Here is a 21,160-nt window from a genome sequence, read left to right as displayed (position 1 = left end):
TTTGCTTTTTTTTTTTTTTTTTTCCCCTTGTCCTGTCCCCCTCTGGAGAACACTGCCTGCACTAAACCACACACCTATCACTCTGCAAGCTTCCTGCTAAACAACCTTCTCACCTCCTTAAAGAGGGATTCCGCCCAAAAAAAAATATTAAAAGCCAGCAGCTATAAATACTACAGCTGCTGACTTTTAATAAATGGAAACTCACCTGTCCCGGGTTCCAGCGATGCCGAGGCCGATCGACCGCTCGGCCCTCGGCTGCTGCCGCCGCCATTCGGGGTGAGGGAATCAGGAAGTAAAGCGAATCGGCTTCACTTCCCGGTTCCCTACTGCGCATGCGCAAGCCGCGCCGCGCAATGGGAATGGTCCGTGCTGTCACTGGGACCCGTGTATGTCCCAGCAGACAGCGCGGCAGGGCAGGAAATGGCGTAGACTCCCGTGGGAGTCTATGCCCGGAAGTGGGTGAAAATACCTGTCTTTGACAGGTATCTCCACCCCCCACCCCCCTCCCCCCTGAAAGGTGTCAATTGTGACACCGGAGGGGGGGGGGGGGGGTTCCGATCAGCGGAGGTTCCACTTTAGGGTGGAATCCCGCTTTAAGGTATACTTAAAAAGAGACATGGGCGTTAGAAAGCGGAGAGGTCTAGCTGCTTCTTCCTCGGGAGCTGCCTGAAATAAACACAAGGTGGCAGGGGTACTTAGAAGTAAGAGGAATTTATTACATTACTTGGAAGTAACGAGGGACTTTAGGTCTTCGGACTCACTTTTTTTTTTTTTTTCTGGCAACAGGAAGGGCCACCAAGCATCAAAGGGTTCAATTGCTGGATGGCTAAAATAAGCTATTTCGGAAGCTGTTTCCCCCGCCAGGAATACAAACACACTCTACTAGAGCTCTGGCCACTACATGGGCAGTAAAATCTGGTGCCGCCCCAGATCAAATTTGTAAGGTGACTACGTGGTCAAGTTACCCAATGTTTGTCCGTCATTACAGACCGGATCTTCTTTCAGCCGATGATCAGGCATTTGGCAGAAAGTTCCTGCAGGCTGTTCCTCCCTAGTTGGGAAGTCTCGATTATCCTCTCAGGTGCTGTCCTGAAAGAAGTTTTTAGGGAAAATTCAAGTTCGACTTATGCCGCGTACACACGAGCGGATTGTATGGCGTACTTAGTCCGTCGAAACACATTTCAGCGGACAATCCGCTCGTGTGTGGGCTTCAGCGGACTTTTTCAGCGTGCAGTCCGGAGTACTAAGAATTTCGGTTTTTTCGAAATTCTGTCCGTCGTACTTTGGTTTCAGCGGACAATACGGTCGTCAGTATGCTAGTTCGACGGACTAAGAATGGCGCATGCCCAGAAAGGATTTACACGGCGGAAGGGTGCTTTGCTGTGTCTTGGACTTCCTATTTCTAGTCCCGTCGTACGTGCTGTACACGTCATCGCGCAAGCTTTCGACGGACTGTTTGTGTATCCGTGTGTGGTCAAGTCCGTTCAGTGGAAAGTACGATGGACTGTCCGTCGGATTGTATGATGGACTAAGTACGCCATACAATCCGCTCGTGTGTACGCGGTATTACCGGTAATTTTGTTTTCCAAGAGTCTTTCGGGATAGCACCTGAGTGGCTACACCCACTAGGAAATGGGAAACGGCAAATTTTAAAAGGAGGCTTCTCCCCACAGCTCGTCAGTTGTAGCCGAGTACCTCCGGCCCAAGCTGGAACACATCAGAATATGATTAGTCACAGCATAAACAAATAAGAAATGGGTGGGTCGTTGCTGTCTTGAAAGACTCTTGGAAAATAAGTTACCGGTAAGTCTAACTTGAATTTTTCCTAACTTGTTTTCCAAGAGTCTTTCAGGACAGCAACGACCGCCCTTTTTTTGTTTGTTTATGCTGTGACTAACCATAGTCTGATTATGTGTTCCAGCTTGGGCCAGCGGTACTCTGCTACAACTGACTAACTGTGGGGAGAAGCCTCCTTTTGAAATTTGGAGTTTCCTGTTTCCTAGTGGGTGGTGCCACTCAGGTGCTATCCTGAAAGACTCTTGAAAAACAATTTACCAGCAAGTCTAGCTTGAATTTTCTTGTGGGTTGCTGTGCATTTGGAAACGTGCAAGCACAATGAGCATTGCTGTGTATTTTTGAAAAACGTGGCATGGTGCGCATTTTCTTGTAGGTTTCCATGCATCCAGAAACGCGCATATGCAAAAGAAAAGTAATGCAAGCGTGCTGTGGATTTCCATGTGTTTAGAAATCTGCCGATGTGAACGAATGGTAACACAAACCTGACATTCACTGCCATTTGTTTTTGAAACTCATGATAAAGCACATATATTCTTCACTGGTTGCTGCACTTTTTGATATGCACGGCAAAGTGCGTGGGTTATTTTGCAGGTTGCTATTCGCTCAAACACACAGATGCAAACAAATGGTAATGCAAGCGAGCCACACATTGTGACACTGTTTCAAACTGCGAACCAAACTGTGCGTTTTCTTGTGCGTTATCTGTCTTCGGAAATGCACTGATGCAAACAAATGTTTAGTACAAGCATAAATATGATGAGTATAAGCATACGTTGTCACTCCTTTTCCAGTTTGAAAACACATGGCAACGCAGACACAGAAACCTAATGTAAACATCTAAAGGAGGCACACACACACACACTGATATTGGGGTTGTGATTCATTTACATGCACAATGCATCTGTTTTAGGGAGGAAAAGCTGGAGTTCTGCTTTTAAGCTCTTTTAATTTGGTGGTCTTTTTATTTATGGTTTTGTCTTACTTTCAGAGGTGAAGTGTGGCATTCAGCAAAAGAAGCCGATAGCTGACAGCTTTTTCCAACAAAATTCACGTATCATTGGGGGAGAGGATGCTGAGGAAGGTGGACAGCCTTGGACGGTAGGTGTAATGAGAGAAGCATGGGTGTTCTAGGGTGAAGAAAGTACATCTAAGGAACATGTAATATTAATGAAGTTGTATTAAAAAAACGTTGAAAATGTCAGACATCCATCCAATTTACCTTTTTAAAGCTAAGCTCCAGGCAATTAGCGAAATACACAACTTGGATTCAAATGTTTACTGTCTTATTGCCCAAGGATCTGTAAGTCTGCATAGCAAGTCTTGTGATCCAGACATCCCTGCCACAACACATAGCCAAATGATCTCCAGACTAAAACAAAGCTAAGCTGTAAGGCCTGCATTTTTTTTTTTTTTTTTTTTTTTTTTGTGTGTGTGTGAGAATATACCTTGAAAAAAGTGGTATTGTATTATATTATATTATATTTCTGCTTGAAATTCATCTTTAAGTGATGATGGACAATATTGTGTCTGTGGTGGTGGGAGTTGAAATGAACATGTAATATTCAGACTGCCACCTCCAGGTCTCATTTCTTGTGTGTTAACCTGGGCTGGAAATCTTCCAAATAGGGGAATTATCTGCACCCATGTTGTACTTAAGTGACCAAAAATACAAAGTTCTGACAACCCCACATGTGATAATTGCAGTTGGACAGTTTGAGCTGCAAAATGTATCCCAACTTATCCAAGTTATGTCACAGAGGCCTTCATCCTCAATTCCTCCTTCACAAAACGCATCAGTTCTTTCCATTTTCCATAGAAAATGGCCAATAATGGACTGAGATGAGACATCACATATGGCCAGTACTAATAGTCCAACACCACGTAAAAGCAATAAAACAGATTGTAAGTCTTCCACACTCCATCCAAAACTTAATAAAAAAATGACTGGAGATGGGCTTTGAAATTACATTGATGAAGCCAAATTTTTAGTAAACCTAGAATGTTCTGTTAAGTTTCCCATTAGAGGTACTGTGACCCTAGAAGACTATTGAGCCCACTAAGGATCACTGTAGACCTCTTATGATTTCATAGTGCCAGTGGTGATGCCTCAAGGTTACTCTGAATCTCAAAGAGAACCTGATGTATGGCAGACATTTTTCTCATGCTCTGGCCATTTTTCAGGGTTGAAGTCCCAGCAGATAATTTGTCTTTTTTTTTTAATTTTTTTTTTTTTGTCCAGGTGTCTCTGCAGTATCGCGATAAACACATCTGTGGAGGAAGCATTGTGCAGACAACTGAGGTGGTAACTTCTGCACATTGTGTTTATTCTTTGAGCAGGTATGTTTAGGTCTTATTAAATGGCACACTTTGATCATATTGACTGACGTGCTGAAGCTGGACCCATATATTTTATTGTTGCCTAACCCAGAACCAAGCGTTCCGGTATTGGTAGATACTGGAGTTAACATGCCTGTCTGGTGGCAAAATTGAGGAACTCCCAAATCTGCAGGCCTGCCGTGGTCGGTAAAAAACTGGATGCTCTCTGCAATGGATGTATAATTTATTTATTATGCAACAGTAGAAGAGTGAAGACTTAACGATAAGTGGGAACTCCCAAGTCTTACAGGTAGGCAGGGCCAAAGTAAAGTGCTATAGTAGCAAGTGCTTAGAGATGTACTCCTTGATCAGCAACTATTGTCTAGATACAAGAGTCATGTGTATTCTTTCTGGAATGTTGGTGTGCTCTGTGTATTTTGTCCGGATTTGTACAATAATTCAGTGTGAAAATTTGGCTCTGTGCAGGAACTTCCTGTAATAAAGGCCGGTCGCTGCTGCTCTTTCTCCTTGTTAAAACTAACTTGCCATGTCTCTGCCCCTCCTGTATTTTTTTCTGAAAGCAGCCTATAGTTGGTGAGCCTTCTGCCCCCCCTACAGTGATGCTGCTTTTACAATGCAAAAATTTGGTTTACAAAAACATGTGTTGCACACAAATGTATTTATATTATTTTGTAGCTATGGAGGAATATATTTTAGTGAAGGTTTTTGTGCCTGGAGTTAAACTTTAGCACTGAAGTCCATATGGAATGCAAGAAGCCAGTGGGTCACTCTACCCACCAAATGTTGCTTGATGCAGAAACATCACTTTAGAGTGGTCCAATCCTTAATACTAGCATTGCACCGATGCCTATACGAAGCATAGTGGTGCTTGTACTCCATGTAAATGCTCTGATACTCAAATCAATACCTTCAAGTCCACTAAAACAAATAAATAAAAATTTTTATAAAAAAAAAAATCTTTTATCCATCACTTTCTCTCCCCATCTGACAGCTCCACTTCATAGCTGCCACTACATAAAGTAAGAGGGGGGGGCCACCCGGTCTATTGGAGAGACTGGTGGCCCATGACAAAGTTCAAGATTGTGAAAGAGGCTAATTTATCTGGGTCTGTAACGTATATGAAACTGAGGCCATGGGGGGTGGTATTGCAATGATTGACAAAATCTTGTCGTTACCGGAGCCATTCCAGATGATTATGATGTACCTGCTGTAATAAATGAGATTTTTAGAGTATGGATTGTTTTGCCAAATAGATTGATGCTCCCAAAGGCCAATGGATAGATTGGCTTATGAGGAAGCAAAATTTGCCTCCCATGGCAGTGCCTTTGACTTGCACATAGAAATTTTAAAATAATTGCGGAAGACAACTTGGCACATTCCAGGATGAACCCAGCTTGTCTATTACTCTTTAGTTTGGTCATGAAATAGGAAGTGGTCCAGAGCTGCTTGTCCAAAATCATGGGGGATGGATGCATATAAGGAACTTGCATCCAGATGTAGTCATTATCCCATTTATATAACTTGACTTGCTCTAATAAGTGGGTACCATCTCCTCATATAGGACTGCAGGCCCTGGGCCAGGGGCTGAAGATGGTGATCTATGTATTTGGACAAACCCAATGTTATGTTGTCCATGGCAGCTATGATGGGTCTACCTGGGGGATCAGTGAAACTTTTGTGGATCTTTGGGATATGATAAAAATACACGTGCAGTGTAAATCCCTAGTTGGGAAGGATGCTTCAGATTTATCTGATTTTGGTTTGAGTGGCATATTTAGTTAGACAATTTATATCCAATTTTGTATTTGGGTAGTGGATCATTGCTAAGTTTTTGGTATGTGGATCCATCTTCAAGTAAGCGATGGACCTCTTTTATACAATCGGCCCAATCTTGAAAGACAATTCCTCCACACTTTGGCAGTTTTTATGATTAGGTTGTCATTATTGGCAAAGGATTTTAATGCTTTATTCTCCAAAGGGGCAAGGAGGCCTAAATCAGAAGGATTGAGAGTTGGATGTGAACATGGTTTTTTTTTTTTTTTTTTTTTTCATATCTGAGAAAACCATGTTATAAAATGTAGTGAGGTGTGGACCTTTTGATTGATACAGATTTTGGCTTTAGTGTGGAATGTGCAACTGGGAGCGATGTATGGAGATATTGAGTGTATATGTCTAGATTGGTGTGGGACACAAATATGCATTAAGGTATAATCCCGGGCAATCCGGGACTTGTGGGCACCCCATATATCCTCAATCCCCATCCAAGTTTATTCCCCTCAATAAAAATACAAAAACAAAGTTCGACTGTTTTTCTGCCTGAGGATTAATGAGAACTGTGTGCCTGACTGGGCAGGGTGACAGGCGGACCACAACACTCAGCAGCCCTTATGGTGGTACCGCTACAGCTGTATTCCAAGAATGCACTCCCAGTGCTGAACCAGAAGAGAAAATGTTCTGTGCACATTTTAAAGAATATATTAAGCTGAAGACAGCAGTAAAACTTATGTAGGCTTGGTTTCATCTCTGTGTATCAGGCTGTTCACTTTACTGGGTATAGGAGAGGTTTTACATACACTTTAAGTGACTATATACCCATAAAGATCAATGACCCCTCTGAAACGACCAAATCTGCACCATAATTTATTTTCACATCCAAACTAATAGTCTTGAGCTCTAAATGCATTGTTCTGCCAGATATCCATGCTGTCTTTGTAAATCCTTAATTTGAGAGAGTTAAATGATCTGCAGCTGATGTGTTTACCCCCTTGGGGTTTGGGTGGTTTGCTCTAGAAGAGTCAGATCTGTGATGGAGTAACATTTTCCCTTTTTGAATGTTTTTCAGTGAGGTCAGTCACTTGACTGTAATTGCTGGAGAATACGATCGGACGGCCATCGATGCTGAACAACAAGATATCCCAGTCTCAAGTGTAAAGGTTCACCCAAATTATCGACCTGATGGAAGTATGACCTATGATGTTGCATTGCTTTACCTTTCTAAGCCAATCATCCTGGGTGAGCCAAGAGAGATTTTAATTGGTCTAGCTGCTAGTAGAGGGTCACATTCAACCTGGATTTGTTCTGTAATGTTTTGCTTCAAGTACAGAATAGGCTTGTGCAATTTCTTTCTTAATGAATCAAAACGCAGCCGAATTATGCATCATTCGGATGCATCCGAATAAAAAAAAAAAAAAAATTCAACTTATACGAAAGAAATAATAGCGGATATAACAAATTAATTCGACATGATTTGGTAATTCGTTAAAGATCTAATGACACGAAAGGTCAACTCAAACTAAATCTTACAGTCCAATCAGCTGATTAATTTTGTGCTGCAGGTTGGATTACTGGCAAGGTGCGTTCTTGAGAACTGAGTGAGAAGAGTGTTGTATTTGAGTAGAGGAGAAGAGATATTTGTCGTTTGTGTGTTAAAAGATTCAATAAAAAAATCACTTTCCAAACTACGAATCATTATCACGAATATATATACATAAATATCTAATTTCAGCGAATATGAACGAAAATTATAGTGCATATAACAAATAAATTAATTTGACATGATTCGAGATTCAGTATAGCGAATATCGTCGAATTATTCGAAAACTTATTACCAGAACATAAAGAATATAACAGAATGAAATGATGTATTTTACAAATGACGACAAACCGAAACTAAACTAAATTTTCCGTTGTGCACAAGTCTAGTACAGAACTACCTTTAGGACAGTTGGTTTCTTCAGTTCAACTGCAGAGAACACTTGACCTGAAGTAGATTTTCAAAATGTATTTATTTTTTTTCACAACAAAGCATTGACTTTTTTTTTTTTTTTCTCCCCTTCACAGGTTCTGCGGTGCAGCGGATCTGTCTACCGCAGGTAGGGGAGAAGGTTGAAGTTGGGACATTGTGTATCTCCAGTGGATGGGGGAAAATTGGGGAAAGTAAGTTTGTGTATGTGGTTTTTTTTATTTTTTTATTATTTTTTGTGTATTTGAAGATATAGAATAGTCTTCTTATATTAGAATCTTCGTACATGTCCTCACTTCCAGCACAAAATCCAAAAGCAAGAAACTGAGTTACGGCATCTGTCATACCAATCATTTATTTTCTCCTTACCCCTTTTAGCTTTCTGTGCACCCAGAATGACTGTGTAACTTAACTTTTAAGTGATCTATTATATTGAGTTCTCAAACTTTCTGAAAAAATTATGAAGCAGAGCTAAAGTCTGCAATAATTGCCTCTCCTTCAAAGGTCGGACATCCCTCACCCACATCTTCTATCCAGCTTCTGGGTGCCAGTGTTCTATCTGATAGTGCCCGCTATCAAAGTGCCAGAGCACAACAGCTGATTTCATGACCAGCTGTTGAGATGGCGACTGGGCAGATGATGGCCGACGGGACAATGTTGTTGTCACATTGTGCCTCGCGCTTGCTCATGCTCATTTCGGTGAAGGGCAGGTTTGGGCGTCAAAACCCACTCTTCACGTCGGGTAAACGAAATACAACATATGGAAAGTGGGGAGGGAGGTGACGAGGAATCGGCCATAAAGGAGGAGAGGGACAGGAAATGGGATCTCTGGGAAAAATTTAAAGGGTCATGGCAATATGTGGAGGAGATAACACAGGAGTAACAACAGGATAGGATAGGTGGAAGAGAGGTCTAAAGTAGAACCCCGAGGGAAAGTAATCAGGAACAGAAAGGGAGGAGGGAGGGGATAGATGAGAGGACAAAGGGACAAAGAAAGGAGGAGGCCCGACTGAGAACAGACGTCTGATGAGTTGTGGTGTGATCTGGGCTGCTGCCCCCTTTTTCTTTTACCCAGAATGGATTTAAAAGAGAGAGGGATTGGGGGGAGGGGGTAAAATAAAGTGAAGAAGTAGGGCGAGGGACGGTAAGGGGTAAATCCAAGGGATAGAGCAGGATAACTTGGCATTATATTTATTTTATATGTATGAACGAATAAAGTCTTTGATTGTTAAGGTTAACGTAAAAGATGAGCTACAATGATGTGATGTGAAGACGAGGAAAACTAAAATGAACGCTAAGTTGATTGGTGCCTCGCAGATAAAATCACTGATGTAGTTAAAAAAAAAAAAAAAAAAAAAAGAAAACCCACTCTTCACTAGACTAAACACGCCCTGCAAGCATCCAGGAAGAATAACATAAATAAGCTTTCTTTGCAGCAGTGCCCATCATGCGTTAAAAATCTGCCCCTCACCACATTTAAGATGCCCAATCCCGCCCTTTATTGAAATGAACACGCCTCGCAAGCGCGAGGCACAATCTTACAATAATTTTGTCCTGTTGGCTTTTGTCTGTGCAGGCGCCGTCACAACAGCTCATGGTGAAATGCGCAGTGCGGCTCTGGCACTTCTTGATAGCGGGCACTATCCAATTGAACACCTGGCTGCAGCCGTTTTCATTGGCAAGTACAGGATGACATCACTTCTGCACATGTGCAGGAGTTCAATTATCCTGACACACAGAATCTGTGCCAGAGTTTAGTCCAATTCTAAAGATGACTGCGCGCAGGTTTTATTTTCTTACAGAAGAGAGATTGCATGCTTGCCTACTCATATTTTTTTTTTTTTAAATGAGGCTTTTGTTTCATTTTTAAGATGTGTATTTCACCACCTGGTGTGCAGAACCATAAGGTACAAAGTGGCTCATGGTGGTATTTAATGGGGATTGTTAAACTCCTGAAGGTGGGGTTTTTTTTTTGTTTTTTTTTGATGAGCAGCCTTCCAGACTGATGGGAAGGGCCAGGAGGTGGGATAGGATGAGCTCATGCATCACAGGAAAAGTCGAGGGGGGGAAAAAAAAAAACTGTCTATCCCGGGATCTGATTATTTGCAGTGAGATAATTTTGTTTCATGTCTCCTGCTGTTGAATATCCAAGTTTGAGATGGGTATACTTTTAAAGTGGAAGTAAAGGCAAAACCTCACTAACTCTAAACCTACTCTCAGCCACTTTCTAAGCTAATCTATTTCTAACCCTGTAAAGAAAATCGCTATACTTGCCTATTCTGTAGATGCTCTGGTCTGGTGCAATCAGCGGCGGCTTCACTGTGAAGGACAGGGAGCCAACAATGGAAACCCCATAGTAAGTCTATGGGGTGAGGTCACTTTCCAGGCATCTCCCAGACGTTGGCTTTCTCCTGCACACAGAGGGCGCTGCTAGGGACTGGATAAAAGCTGCTTCAGAACGGGTAAGTATAGCAATTTTTTTTTCTTTTTCTTTACAGGGATAGATGTATAGATTTGGGCTGAGAGCAGGTTTAGCGTTTTAGGTTTTGACTTTACTTCCACTATACTGTGAGTGGTCACATTTCTAAAAAAAATACAATTCTAAAGGGACTACTGCTTCCCTTTGACACTTTGGCTGAATTTGTCCTTTAGACGAGTGTTTTTCAACCTTTGATACCTGGTAAATTCTTCCAAACCTTCCATGCCCCAAGAGTAAAAAATAAAGTTTAATGCAAATGCTGGGGGTCACAATGAAGGCTGAGGTCTATCAGGGGGCCTGGGAGCTTTGTAGAAACTTCTGGGACGTTGGAGGCACTATGAGAGCTGCAAATCACTGAGATATTAAGGGATCTACAACTGGCTGGAGGCCCAGGAGAGGGGAGGCCACGGACCAGCAGTAGGCCATGGTCCAGTCATTGGGAATCCCTGCTATAGATACCTTGTTTAACAATCCCTTTTTTTTTTAAATTTGTTTATTTTTGTTTACAGATGCCGAGTTGTCAAATGTCCTGCAGGTAGTGACTCTTCCAATTCTAGACAACAATATTTGTGGCTCAGTTCTGGACTCCATGGAGCTGCCGGCTTTACATGACTCCATGATATGTGCCGGCTTCCCAGATGGGGGAAAAGATGCTTGCCAGGTGGGTGCTGGAAATATGCACTATATTACCAAAAGTATTGGGAGGCCTGCCTTTACACATACATGAACTTTAATGGCATCCCAGTCTTTGTCTGTAGGGTTCAAGATTGAGTTGGCCCACCCTTTGCAGCTATAACCACTTCAACTCTTCTGGGAAGGCTGTCCACAATGTTTAGGAATGGGAATGTTTGACCATTCTTCCAGAGGCTTATTTGTGAGGTCGGGCATTGATGTTGAACGAGAAGGCCTGGCTTGTAATCTGCACTCTAATTTTTCCCAAAGGTGCTCTTTCAGGTTGAAATCAAGACTCTGTGCAGACCGGTCAAGTTCCTCCACCCCAAACTTTCTAACCTACGTTTTTTTTTATGGACCTTTCTGCATTATTGCCTGGTTTTACATGGCAGTCAAATACCTGGATAGGGCCCCAGGGATGATGTAAACCTCTTACAACTGCAGTCTAAAAAACCCCGGATAGGAGGACAGGGAGTGTAGGAGTAAAGGAGTAGCATGAGCCAGTGGATGATGCTGGTGTCACTGAAAATTTTGCTCTGTCGTCAAGTGGTATCGGTGATGGAGAAATGACAGCCACACGTCAATTTTTTTTTTTTTTTTTTAATTTGACACGGGGTTCCCCTTAATATCCATGTCAGACCTGAAGGGCCTGGTAATTGAATTTAGGGGAACCCCCACGCTTTTTTTTTTTTTTATCAATGAATGAATGAATTGTCGGCTAATACAGAGAACACTCAATGAGTGTTCTCTATTACGGGACCCGACAATATAGCCGCAAGTGATTTTAAAAGACCTTTTTTTTTTTCCTGCACAAATGACACTTTGTGCAGGGACAGTTCTAAGCACCAGAAACATGCGCCCCTTCACAGGCATACTATAGATACCCCCAGCTACGAAATTTAAAGGAATATTACACTTTTATTGTTTCACTTTAATCATTATTAAAATCACTGCTCCTGAAAAAACGGCCGTTTTTAAAACTTTTTTTTTTTTTTTGCATTGATCCATGTCCCCTGGGGCAGGAACCGGGTCCCCAAACACTTTTTAGGACAGTAACTTGCATATTACCCTTTAAAATGAGCACTTTAGATTGTGAACGTTCGAGTCCCATAGACTTTAATAGGGTTCTAAAGTTCACACGAAGTTTTGGTCTGTTCGCAGGTTCTGGTGCGAACCGAACAGGGGGGTGTTCGGCTCATCCCTAGTGTGGCCCTTTTTGGTGATATCAAGGGCCGCACTTGAGGTTCCCATATCAAGAAAGTTGACCACCACTGGTATAGAGGATGTCCTAGTGCTAATACATTCACAGGTTAGAACAAGTGTCGCACTTCACAGAAGCGCATTATCACATTTGCCTTCTTTTATTGCACCAAAGACCTCTGATTTTATTAAAAAAATACAAATGGGTTCTAACGGGGCCCCTTTTGCAGGGCTGAGAGCTGGGAAATTCTGTCTGCCCTTTGTAATTGCAACAAATTTCTCTATAGAGTGAAGGGAGCTTCACAAAAAAGCAGCACTGAATGCTCAGGCAAATTCCATGCATCCTGTTCATTCTGTGTCTAAATCAAAAATTCATGATTAAAATATTTCCATTTTTGCCACGATCCTCTGGCTTCATCCTGCCTGTAAGTGGGGGAATTGGCGTGGCTGTATTATAGATGGAAACCCACTACGTGATATTGTAAACAGTAATTTTAATTGCCAGATGAGCAACAGTGGAAAATGATATTTACAAAAATGGAGTAAACAGTTCTCTTGTTGGCATATAAGGCACAGATTCACATTCCATTCACTAAAGATAGAGAATGCAGCGCAGTAAACTGCCACTGTAGTTATTCCTCTTAAGGCAAATTTTTATTACTTGCCATAAGCTGCTGTTCATAAACTGGTTCCACAGATGCAGCAGAGATGATTTAACAGGAAAATACACTGTCTTAGATGAGCTTCTATCACAAGCACAGCAACAACACTGATGTGCAGGACTCCTGAGGAACCCTGTTCTGTCCCTACAGGCTGGAACAATCTCCCTGAGTAAGGCCTAGCTTTCCCTCACAGGCAGTATACCTTTCCCTCACTCATTCCACACACATCTCCTCAAAATGGTGGCTGGGCTCTTTTATATGGAAGCTAAAAGAAAATAGTGGACAAAATCTCGAGATAACTTGGTACCAATCAGAACAAGAGTCTTCTAAAAGATGGGTGCTGGAGACAATTTAGAAAACAGTTACAGCCTCAACAGGATTTCACAAAACAGCAGGAAAATGCAAACTCATTCTGAATCTAATATGACATTTCTGCACGAGAAAGTATGATACAATTATAGTCCCATTTCCCCCTGTCAACTGTATGTGAGGAGGCTACCTACATGCCCAGTAGCCAAAAACTGCAAAGTTATTAAAGAGGAGTTGAACTCTGGACGCTAAACCCCAGAAAGACAGGTAGAGGGTAAAGAACTACTCAACAGTCTCCCTGCAGCTGATCTTTTACCCATTTCTGGCTTACCCTGCCTTGCCCTACACAAGGTCTCTACGTGAAGGAGGCCATAATGGTAGAGATGGGGTTATGCTTCCTTATGTCAGGGTCTCCAACTAGAACCGTAAGCACCACAACAAGGACCTCACCAAATCTCGCATCAACCCTGATGAGTCTAGCAATCATAACACTGCATAGATAAAGCTATGAGGCACAAAGCACAGGCGTGCCTAGCAGTGCTAGCACACTTGCACCAGGAAGTGAAGACATTTCAGGGTACTGCTTAGCCACAATTAACATTTCCAGATGTTGCCAATAACATAGCAATTCTTCACTTTTTTTTTTTTTTTTTTTGAATTTCGATTTAAAGTGGCAAGTCAATATATTGTATTCTACAAACTACTTTGTGATTAATCCTGACGTTGCAACTAACAGTCCATTTTTTTTTTTTTCCCCTCCTAATGGTTTCTATAATTCAGGGAGACTCTGGTGGTCCCTTGGTATGTCAACGGAGATCTGGGACTTGGTTCTTGGCTGGGAGTAACTCTTGGGGTGTTGGTTGTGGAAGAGCTTGGATCAAGTCAGCGACCAGCAGTGAGGCTCTGGGCTCCCCAGGGATTTTTACAAGAATTTCTGCTGTACTGGATTTCCTGAGAAACTCGACGGCTGACAGTGAGTGAAGAGGTCCACCACACCTAGTTCTTGTGACTATAGGGGTTATTAACAGCACTGAGAAATTATGACTGGCCACCAATCCAGTATACTGTAAAATATATAGTTTTTACCTGTTTTTCATCCTTTTGTTGTAGCTCGGTGCTGCTGACCACCTGCAGTCTCCTTGTGGCCTCTTCCGTTCTACATGCACTCTTCACATATGTCATGGCAGGTTTCCTGTTTGTGACATCAGCAAATCATTTCTGTGCAAGGTGTTTAAGCTTGGCCACTTTTAGTCAAATACTAAGCAAGTGCATGACAAGGTGACAATTTTGGGGCAGCAACTGGGTAACAGGGACAGAGTTGTCATGCTATAACAGTATTCTCATGGCAGAATTGCCATCTGTTGCTTTGATGAAAGTAGCAGATTTTTAAATACTTAAAGTGGAACTACAGAACACCACAATCCAAAAAATGCTTTATTTCATTTGTAATATTAAACGCAAACTTCCTCCATCCATGTGTTCATGCTTTATTTTGCTGAGAAATCACTTTGAAAAACAACCTCTAGCATTTCTGGTTGTGGCCATCTTGAGTAATGTCAGATAATTCCATGTAGCCTTTAACTCCTGGAATCTATCTGCCCTTAGCTCAGGCATGCAGGCAGGAGGGCGTGCTTTGCTGTGAAAACCCCTCCTGAAGACTTATGGAATGTAAGATGTAATTTGTCTAGGCCTGGAAAACTGGAAGTAACTGAAGAAATGTTAAAAAAAAAAAAAAAAAGTCTGATGGTGCATCTGTCCCCCGGCGCCTCTACACTGAGAACCAAGTGATCGAACACCACCGATTGCTCCCTGAGCACAGAGCTGCTGACGATCAGTCACAGCTCTGCTCCCTCCTCACTCATTGGTGCTCTGGGCTGTGGAGGGGGCGGAGAGGCTGAGCCAGGTGTCGGTCCAGGGACCTGGTGGATGCCGACTTCGGTCGACTTCACCACGGTTGTGATGTCATGGACCTTCTGTTGAAAACGGGTCACAGGAATGCAAAACGAATTGCACTCCTGTGATCCACAGAAGTACAGCCAAACTATACTCCTTTTAAACCCCATTGAAAATCTGTGGAATGACTTGAAGTCTTCAGTCCACAAACGGTCACCATTACATTGAACTAAACGTGTGCAATTCTACAGAGAAGAATGGCCAAATATTGCAATGCCTAGATGTGCAAAGTTAGCAGAGACTTATCCCAACAGACTAAAGGGTTTAATTTTAAAGCAAAAGGTGGTTCAACAAAATACTGACACAAGGGAGTGATTCTTTTTCCAACTCGATGATTCTGTTTTTTCAATCTTCTTTTTTTTTTTTTTTTTTCTTGTGACCTCATTCCTCCCAGCTTCTAAGGCCTGTTATTGGTGATTCATGTCGCCATTCGGGGTAAAGGACCAATGGGGGGAATCAGAAGGTGGGAGAGTTTGGGTTCAGCTCTAAAATAAGATTTGCACATAACTTCAGATGTCTGTCTATTGATCATTCTAACATGCTGTTTCTGGTGAATGTAACCTCTGCTTATAAATGTATTTGTATATAAATAGTATGCAACCAAACTAATATATATATATATATATATATATATATATCTATATCTATCTCCATTAATATGAAAGGGAAAAGTGACAATACACTTTAAAACACAAAAGTAAAAAAAAAAAAGTGCTCCACTAAGGACACTGGAGAAATCAATTGATGCTTCTATCCAGAGAATACAAAAAAGCATTGCTTACCAAATTCACTGGATCTCAATAGATATCAAACGCTCTCCTCAAGGGATGATTGAGATCAGGGAAATTCCTCATGGGTTCATCCAATGCAGGGATCCTTGTAATATAGTGAGCTCTCCAGCAGTATGGTTGTGCTGCAGCGATATCCTTATCCAGGAAGTCTCCAGCAATGGGATAAATCAAATCATATGATAGAAAAGAGACTTCACGGTGCAGTACTCCAGTTAAAAATTTATTGAAAACCTCTTGGGCACTGACATCCAAAAAAGACAGTGAACAGTACATTTAAACCGCCTGCGGCTCTAGCCAGCCAGCTAGCCTCTGTTCCCAGTCAATGCCTTGTATGGGGAAACGCGTTGGGTGGAGCACTTGTTTTTGACATCACCACGTACCAGCTGGCTGGCTTGTTTTGCGGCTGTTTGAATGTACTGTTCATCATCTTTTTATGGATGTCCATGCCCAAGATGTTTTCAATTAATTTATAACTGAAGTACTGCACCATGAAGCCTTTATTTTCAATCATATGATTGATCCCATTGCTGGAGACTTCCTGGATAAGGATATCGCTGCAGCTGCAGGAAACCAAACCGCTGGAGAGCTCTCTGTATTACAAGGATCCCTGGATCCCAAGGAAATCTGTAATTTGAGATCCAGCGACTCTGGTAAGCAACTTTATTTTTTATTTTATTTTATTTATTTTTTCTGTTTAGGGGTAACGCAGGTATTCCACTATACACATTTAGGCATTTGTCATATGCTTGGCATGCTTTATTAAAGCATTAGACCACCTTTAGGACCATATTTAGGGTGTAAAGGGAAACATGGTGGCATTTCTCACCATCAAACTGCCACCTCCCACTTACCTGAATTGTGGAGTTTTGGGACTTCTGCAGCTTTTCCTTGGAGTCTTGTTTAAATTGTGTGGTTGTCTGTGGTACATAGATCTGTGAATGGGAGGACTACAACTCCCATCTGCCACAGCAGCAGAACTCCTCCCAATGCTCTGTGGACTTCAGTGCAAAAATGTAATGCACATTTTTATTTTATTAATGTGTATGCTTTTTATTACATTTTTATGAAAGCTGAAATATGTATTTTAAGGTTTGTAGCAGATTTACTTTTTGGTGAACATAGTTGTCTTTGTGCTGAACTGCAGTCTTCACATTTTTACTTTTTGTTGATAATTTACTATACAGTGCGGGAGACTTACTAAATGTGTACTGATGCACATAGAATCTGGTGCAGCTGTGCATAGTAGCCATTCGCCTAACTTCAGCTTGTTCAATTATGCTTTGACATTAAGGCTGGGTTCACACCGCTGCGGCAGCGAGAACCGGATGTGATTCGCACCGCACTGCAGTGCAAATCACATCCGATCTCTGTGCGATGCGAGTTCAGCCATACAGATAGTATGGCTGAATTTGCATCGCACCCGCCGCAAACTCGCACAGGACCCTTTTTTTGGTCCGCAGCAGAATCGGATCGCATGGGTGTTCACACCATGCGATCCAATTCCTGTCCGAGTTTGCAGATCGCACTGCGATATGCGAACTGATCTGGGGGGGTGTCATTAACATTTCACTGACACTCCCAGCAGTCCGCATAGGGCAGTGTGAACTGCCGGTGGGAGGCATGCGATGCGGGAAAACGCTGCGGATTTGCGGCGTTCCCGCATCGCTCCAGTGTGAACCCAGCCTTAAACCTAGAAGCAAATCTCCACCTATATGTATCTCACGAAGTAAGACAAATGATAATTTTTCAGCATGTTACAAATGTGGCAATTTATCTTTTTTAGGTGGTTGTAGCGCCGACCCGCTGATTATTGTTGGCACAAATGGGGTTATCAAGTATCCATTGGATGCCAACAGCAATTATTCCACCAACAGGTGAGAGTTGAATTCTTAGTTGTACACCATGAAGACATAATAGGCCTTAAAGTGGTTGTAAACGGTGAAGGCTTTTTACCTTCATGCATTCTTTGCATGAGGGTAAAAAATCTGTGCCGCTCCCCCCACAGCCCCCCTAATACTTACCCAAGCCTGATCCAGTGATGCTCTCCCGGGTGTCTCTCTCCTCATTGGCTGACTGCTATTGGCTCTGGCTGCTGTCAATCAGACAGTAAGAGAGCAGGGGGCATAACTGAGCCCTGCTTTGTATGTCCTATGGACACACAGAGGTCGCTCAGGAGCAAGCACGCATGAGTGCCCCAGAGCAAGCCACAAGGGGGAGAGGCCAGAAGCGCCGGCGAGGGACCTGAGAAGAGGACTGGGGCTGCGCTGTGCAAAATCATTGCACAGAGCAGGTAACTATGAAGTGTTTCTTATTTTAAAGTGTAACACCACTTTTGTTGAGAGAGCATTCCCCTCTGGGTGGTCTATGCACATTGCAAGGATTTTAACAACATTTGTTGCAGATTTTTTTTTGTTCTGAATAAATCCCTTTGTGTTTGTGCTCATGTGCAGAAGTGAGTCTAATGGGAGTGGTTTCTTAATTATCAACCACCTACTGCACCTGCAGGGCTCTAATGAGGCAATTTGCAGGACCTGAATAACTTTTAAATGTTGCATCATATTGGGAGTATCACACCAAAAATCAACATTTTTGTTGCAGGGGATGCCTGAAATCTGACTTGTATCTTAGTGCAGACTTCTGGGAAAATCAGTGAGCCAATCACACAAGCAGGAAATTGCATATCTGGGGGGTGTTCCAAACACATTCTTTGTAAAGAACACCTCCAGGTAGCCATATGTAATTTCACAGAATATTACAGAGCTGCAGATTGGAAAGGACATTTTTAATAACATTTATTTGCAATTTGACTTGTGTCGCAACTATATAGTGTGTGTGTGTGTGTGTGTGTGTGTGTGTGTATGTATGTATGTATATATAGTGTATATATTACACACACACACACACACACACACACACTTTTTTATATTTTACAATTTTTTCTTTTAGGCTGTGTCGCTGGACAGTTCTTGTACCAAAAGAGAAGATAATCCAGATCCAGTTTATTCAAATAAGTATTGAAGATCATGTGACCTGCACCCTTGACTCTTTAACTTTTACCATAAAGCAAAAGATTATCAGTGAGTATATCGCGTAGATAGTCATTTTTATTAAATGGAGAAGAGATGATAGATTTCTGTATTGGGGTCCAAACCATCTTTGGTACATACCATATTTGCCTGCTTGGGATATAGAATTTGAAGAATAACCAGAAAACGGTGTCGCAACTGTCCAGGGCCATCTTTAATATTGCTTGGACCCTGGGCAAAATTTTTCTGGGGGGGGCCCATGCAATTTCCCTCTCCACCTACTCTGAGACATACAATAAATAGCAGCTAGACTTAAAATCAGTTTTCTGTATCAGATCAGGTAGCAATTGTGATTGGTTGCCAGCAGTTACAGCATATCATTACTGCTTACTGACTAGTTGCTAGAGGTTACAGCACATCACCTCCTACAGCAGGGGGGCATGATATACATAGGAATGCCGCCTTTATTTACATATCAATGCCGCTGACCGCAGATATTTGCTTAGTATTGTCGCCGCTATATGCATACGAATTCCAGTAATTTTACATGTAAACACAGGGTCTTCAGGTGAGTCATCTGCACACAACAATAAGGCAGAGCTGGGCAGCATTAGTAGCAGCACTTCACACTGAGATATTGGGACACAGCACAGGAATAAAACTTCAAGGGACAAGGGAATTTAAACCTGGATAGTTGGCAAGTATGAGGCAGCTGTTTTGGGCCCCCCAACAATGACGGGGCCCAGGGCAGCTGCCCCTTTTGCCCTGCCTTAAAGACGGCCCTGCATCTGTCCTCTATCATTATGGACTTAACATGGGGGGGGGGGGGATAATAGACTATTACTAGTTATACAGTGTATATGACACGCGCACACACACTTAATTCAAGAAGGTAACAGCACAGAGAGCATAATTATCTGCACATATATTAAAGAATAACAAAGCAGCTTCAGGAATCCCAGCTAATAAATGAGTAGAGATGCTGGAATTACTTGGGTATTTTTTAATAAGAACGCATAATTATAATTGTGCTTTCTGTGCTGTAATCCCCTTGTATTTTGTGTATTCATCTTTTGGTGTTTTTTGGGGACACACCTGATTACTTGCATACATTACTGTCTTTATTTGTTGGGGCGGTCTACCCACTAAAGCTTTATTATATATGTGTGTGCTTTTGGCATAGATTTTAAAGGGACGAATATTTTTTAATTGGAAGGATTATTACCCTTGCAGCACCAAACTGTGCAGACCTTCAGGAAACTTTGTAGAAAGATGGCTTTTCCAAGATAATCCCTATATAATGAGGCCTAGTGCAAACATTGGGTCTGTTAGAGGAAGTGGGCCCTGTGAGAACATCACTAGCTTGGTAGTTGGGCCAGTGAAATTAAGTCTGGTGCAGGGCAGACTTCGTCACCACATTTTGAGAATCCCAAGAATGCATTACTTGACAGTTGCCCTCTAGATGAAACTCCTTCAGTTGCAGACAGGAAATGGTGGGGTTTTGTATCTGGGAATGTCGGCATGGTTGGGTGAACTGGACTGGCATTAGGGTCCCCTTATGAGATACCCATAATATTATATTGGTCTCAGCATTTTAAAGGCTCACTCCACCGATGATCAATTTGTAAGCGTTGGATGGGGATGATGTTTAAGGAAGTTGATCATGGAGCAGCTTCTGCTGATCTAAAGCAACCAATGAGATATTGGCTGTCAGTTTTACTGGTGCAAGTTGGAGAGAGTAAGTATGCAGCTGATTGGATGTTGTAGAGAGCCCGGAGCTGACAGCCAAAGGCGATAAGTGCAGGGCGGACATGACGGGGTTAACAGTAGAAGCAGAGGAAAGGATTAGGGAAGGACTAGGGTGCCGAGGGGGCGGGGTTAAGAGAGTCTTTATAGTCTCCTGGTGCATGCTGGGAGCTTAACAGAAGACGGAGGAGAAAGTTCAGCATGGACACGGTGGAGAGGCTTCTGCTGCAGCTGAGGGAGCAGGCGGCGGTCCGGGGTGAGGACTGGCTGGTGGATTCCTTGGGGGCTTTAGTGGCATGGCCGGAGCCTGTGACTGATGGGGGGACCGGGGCGAGCACACGGGCGCGGCGTTCCCGGCCGCCGGAGCGGTTTTCGCCCGAACGACAGGGGGGGGGGGCGGCGGGCGGGGGGCGGCGGACTGGCGGTACGATCGGCGGCACCCCCTG

At 42.7% G+C, this 21,160-nt stretch overlaps 1 protein-coding gene across 2 annotated transcripts in view; it reads left to right on the top strand.

Annotated features, from left to right (window-relative positions):
* Positions 1 to 21,160, top strand: part of OVCH1 (ovochymase 1) — a 100,449-nt gene that overhangs the window by 12,774 nt on the left and 66,515 nt on the right. For both annotated transcript variants that reach the window (XM_077469004.1, XM_077469003.1), the window contains exons 3-10: positions 2,786 to 2,895; positions 4,037 to 4,134; positions 6,977 to 7,146; positions 7,975 to 8,070; positions 10,865 to 11,016; positions 13,979 to 14,171; positions 17,726 to 17,816; positions 18,889 to 19,019. In XM_077469004.1, the coding sequence (XP_077325130.1) occupies positions 2,786 to 2,895; positions 4,037 to 4,134; positions 6,977 to 7,146; positions 7,975 to 8,070; positions 10,865 to 11,016; positions 13,979 to 14,171; positions 17,726 to 17,816; positions 18,889 to 19,019 (1,041 nt within the window). The remainder of the gene's footprint in view (positions 1 to 2,785; positions 2,896 to 4,036; positions 4,135 to 6,976; positions 7,147 to 7,974; positions 8,071 to 10,864; positions 11,017 to 13,978; positions 14,172 to 17,725; positions 17,817 to 18,888; positions 19,020 to 21,160) is intronic.

The sequence above is a fragment of the Lithobates pipiens genome, unplaced genomic scaffold (genome assembly GCF_037356315.1).
Source record: "Lithobates pipiens isolate NorthernLeopardFrog02 unplaced genomic scaffold, aLitPip1_a1.2 Scaffold_8, whole genome shotgun sequence".
NCBI lineage: Eukaryota > Metazoa > Chordata > Amphibia > Anura > Ranidae > Lithobates > Lithobates pipiens.
Note: the sequence above shows the minus strand (reverse complement) of the source record. Positions and strands in the feature narration are given on the sequence as shown.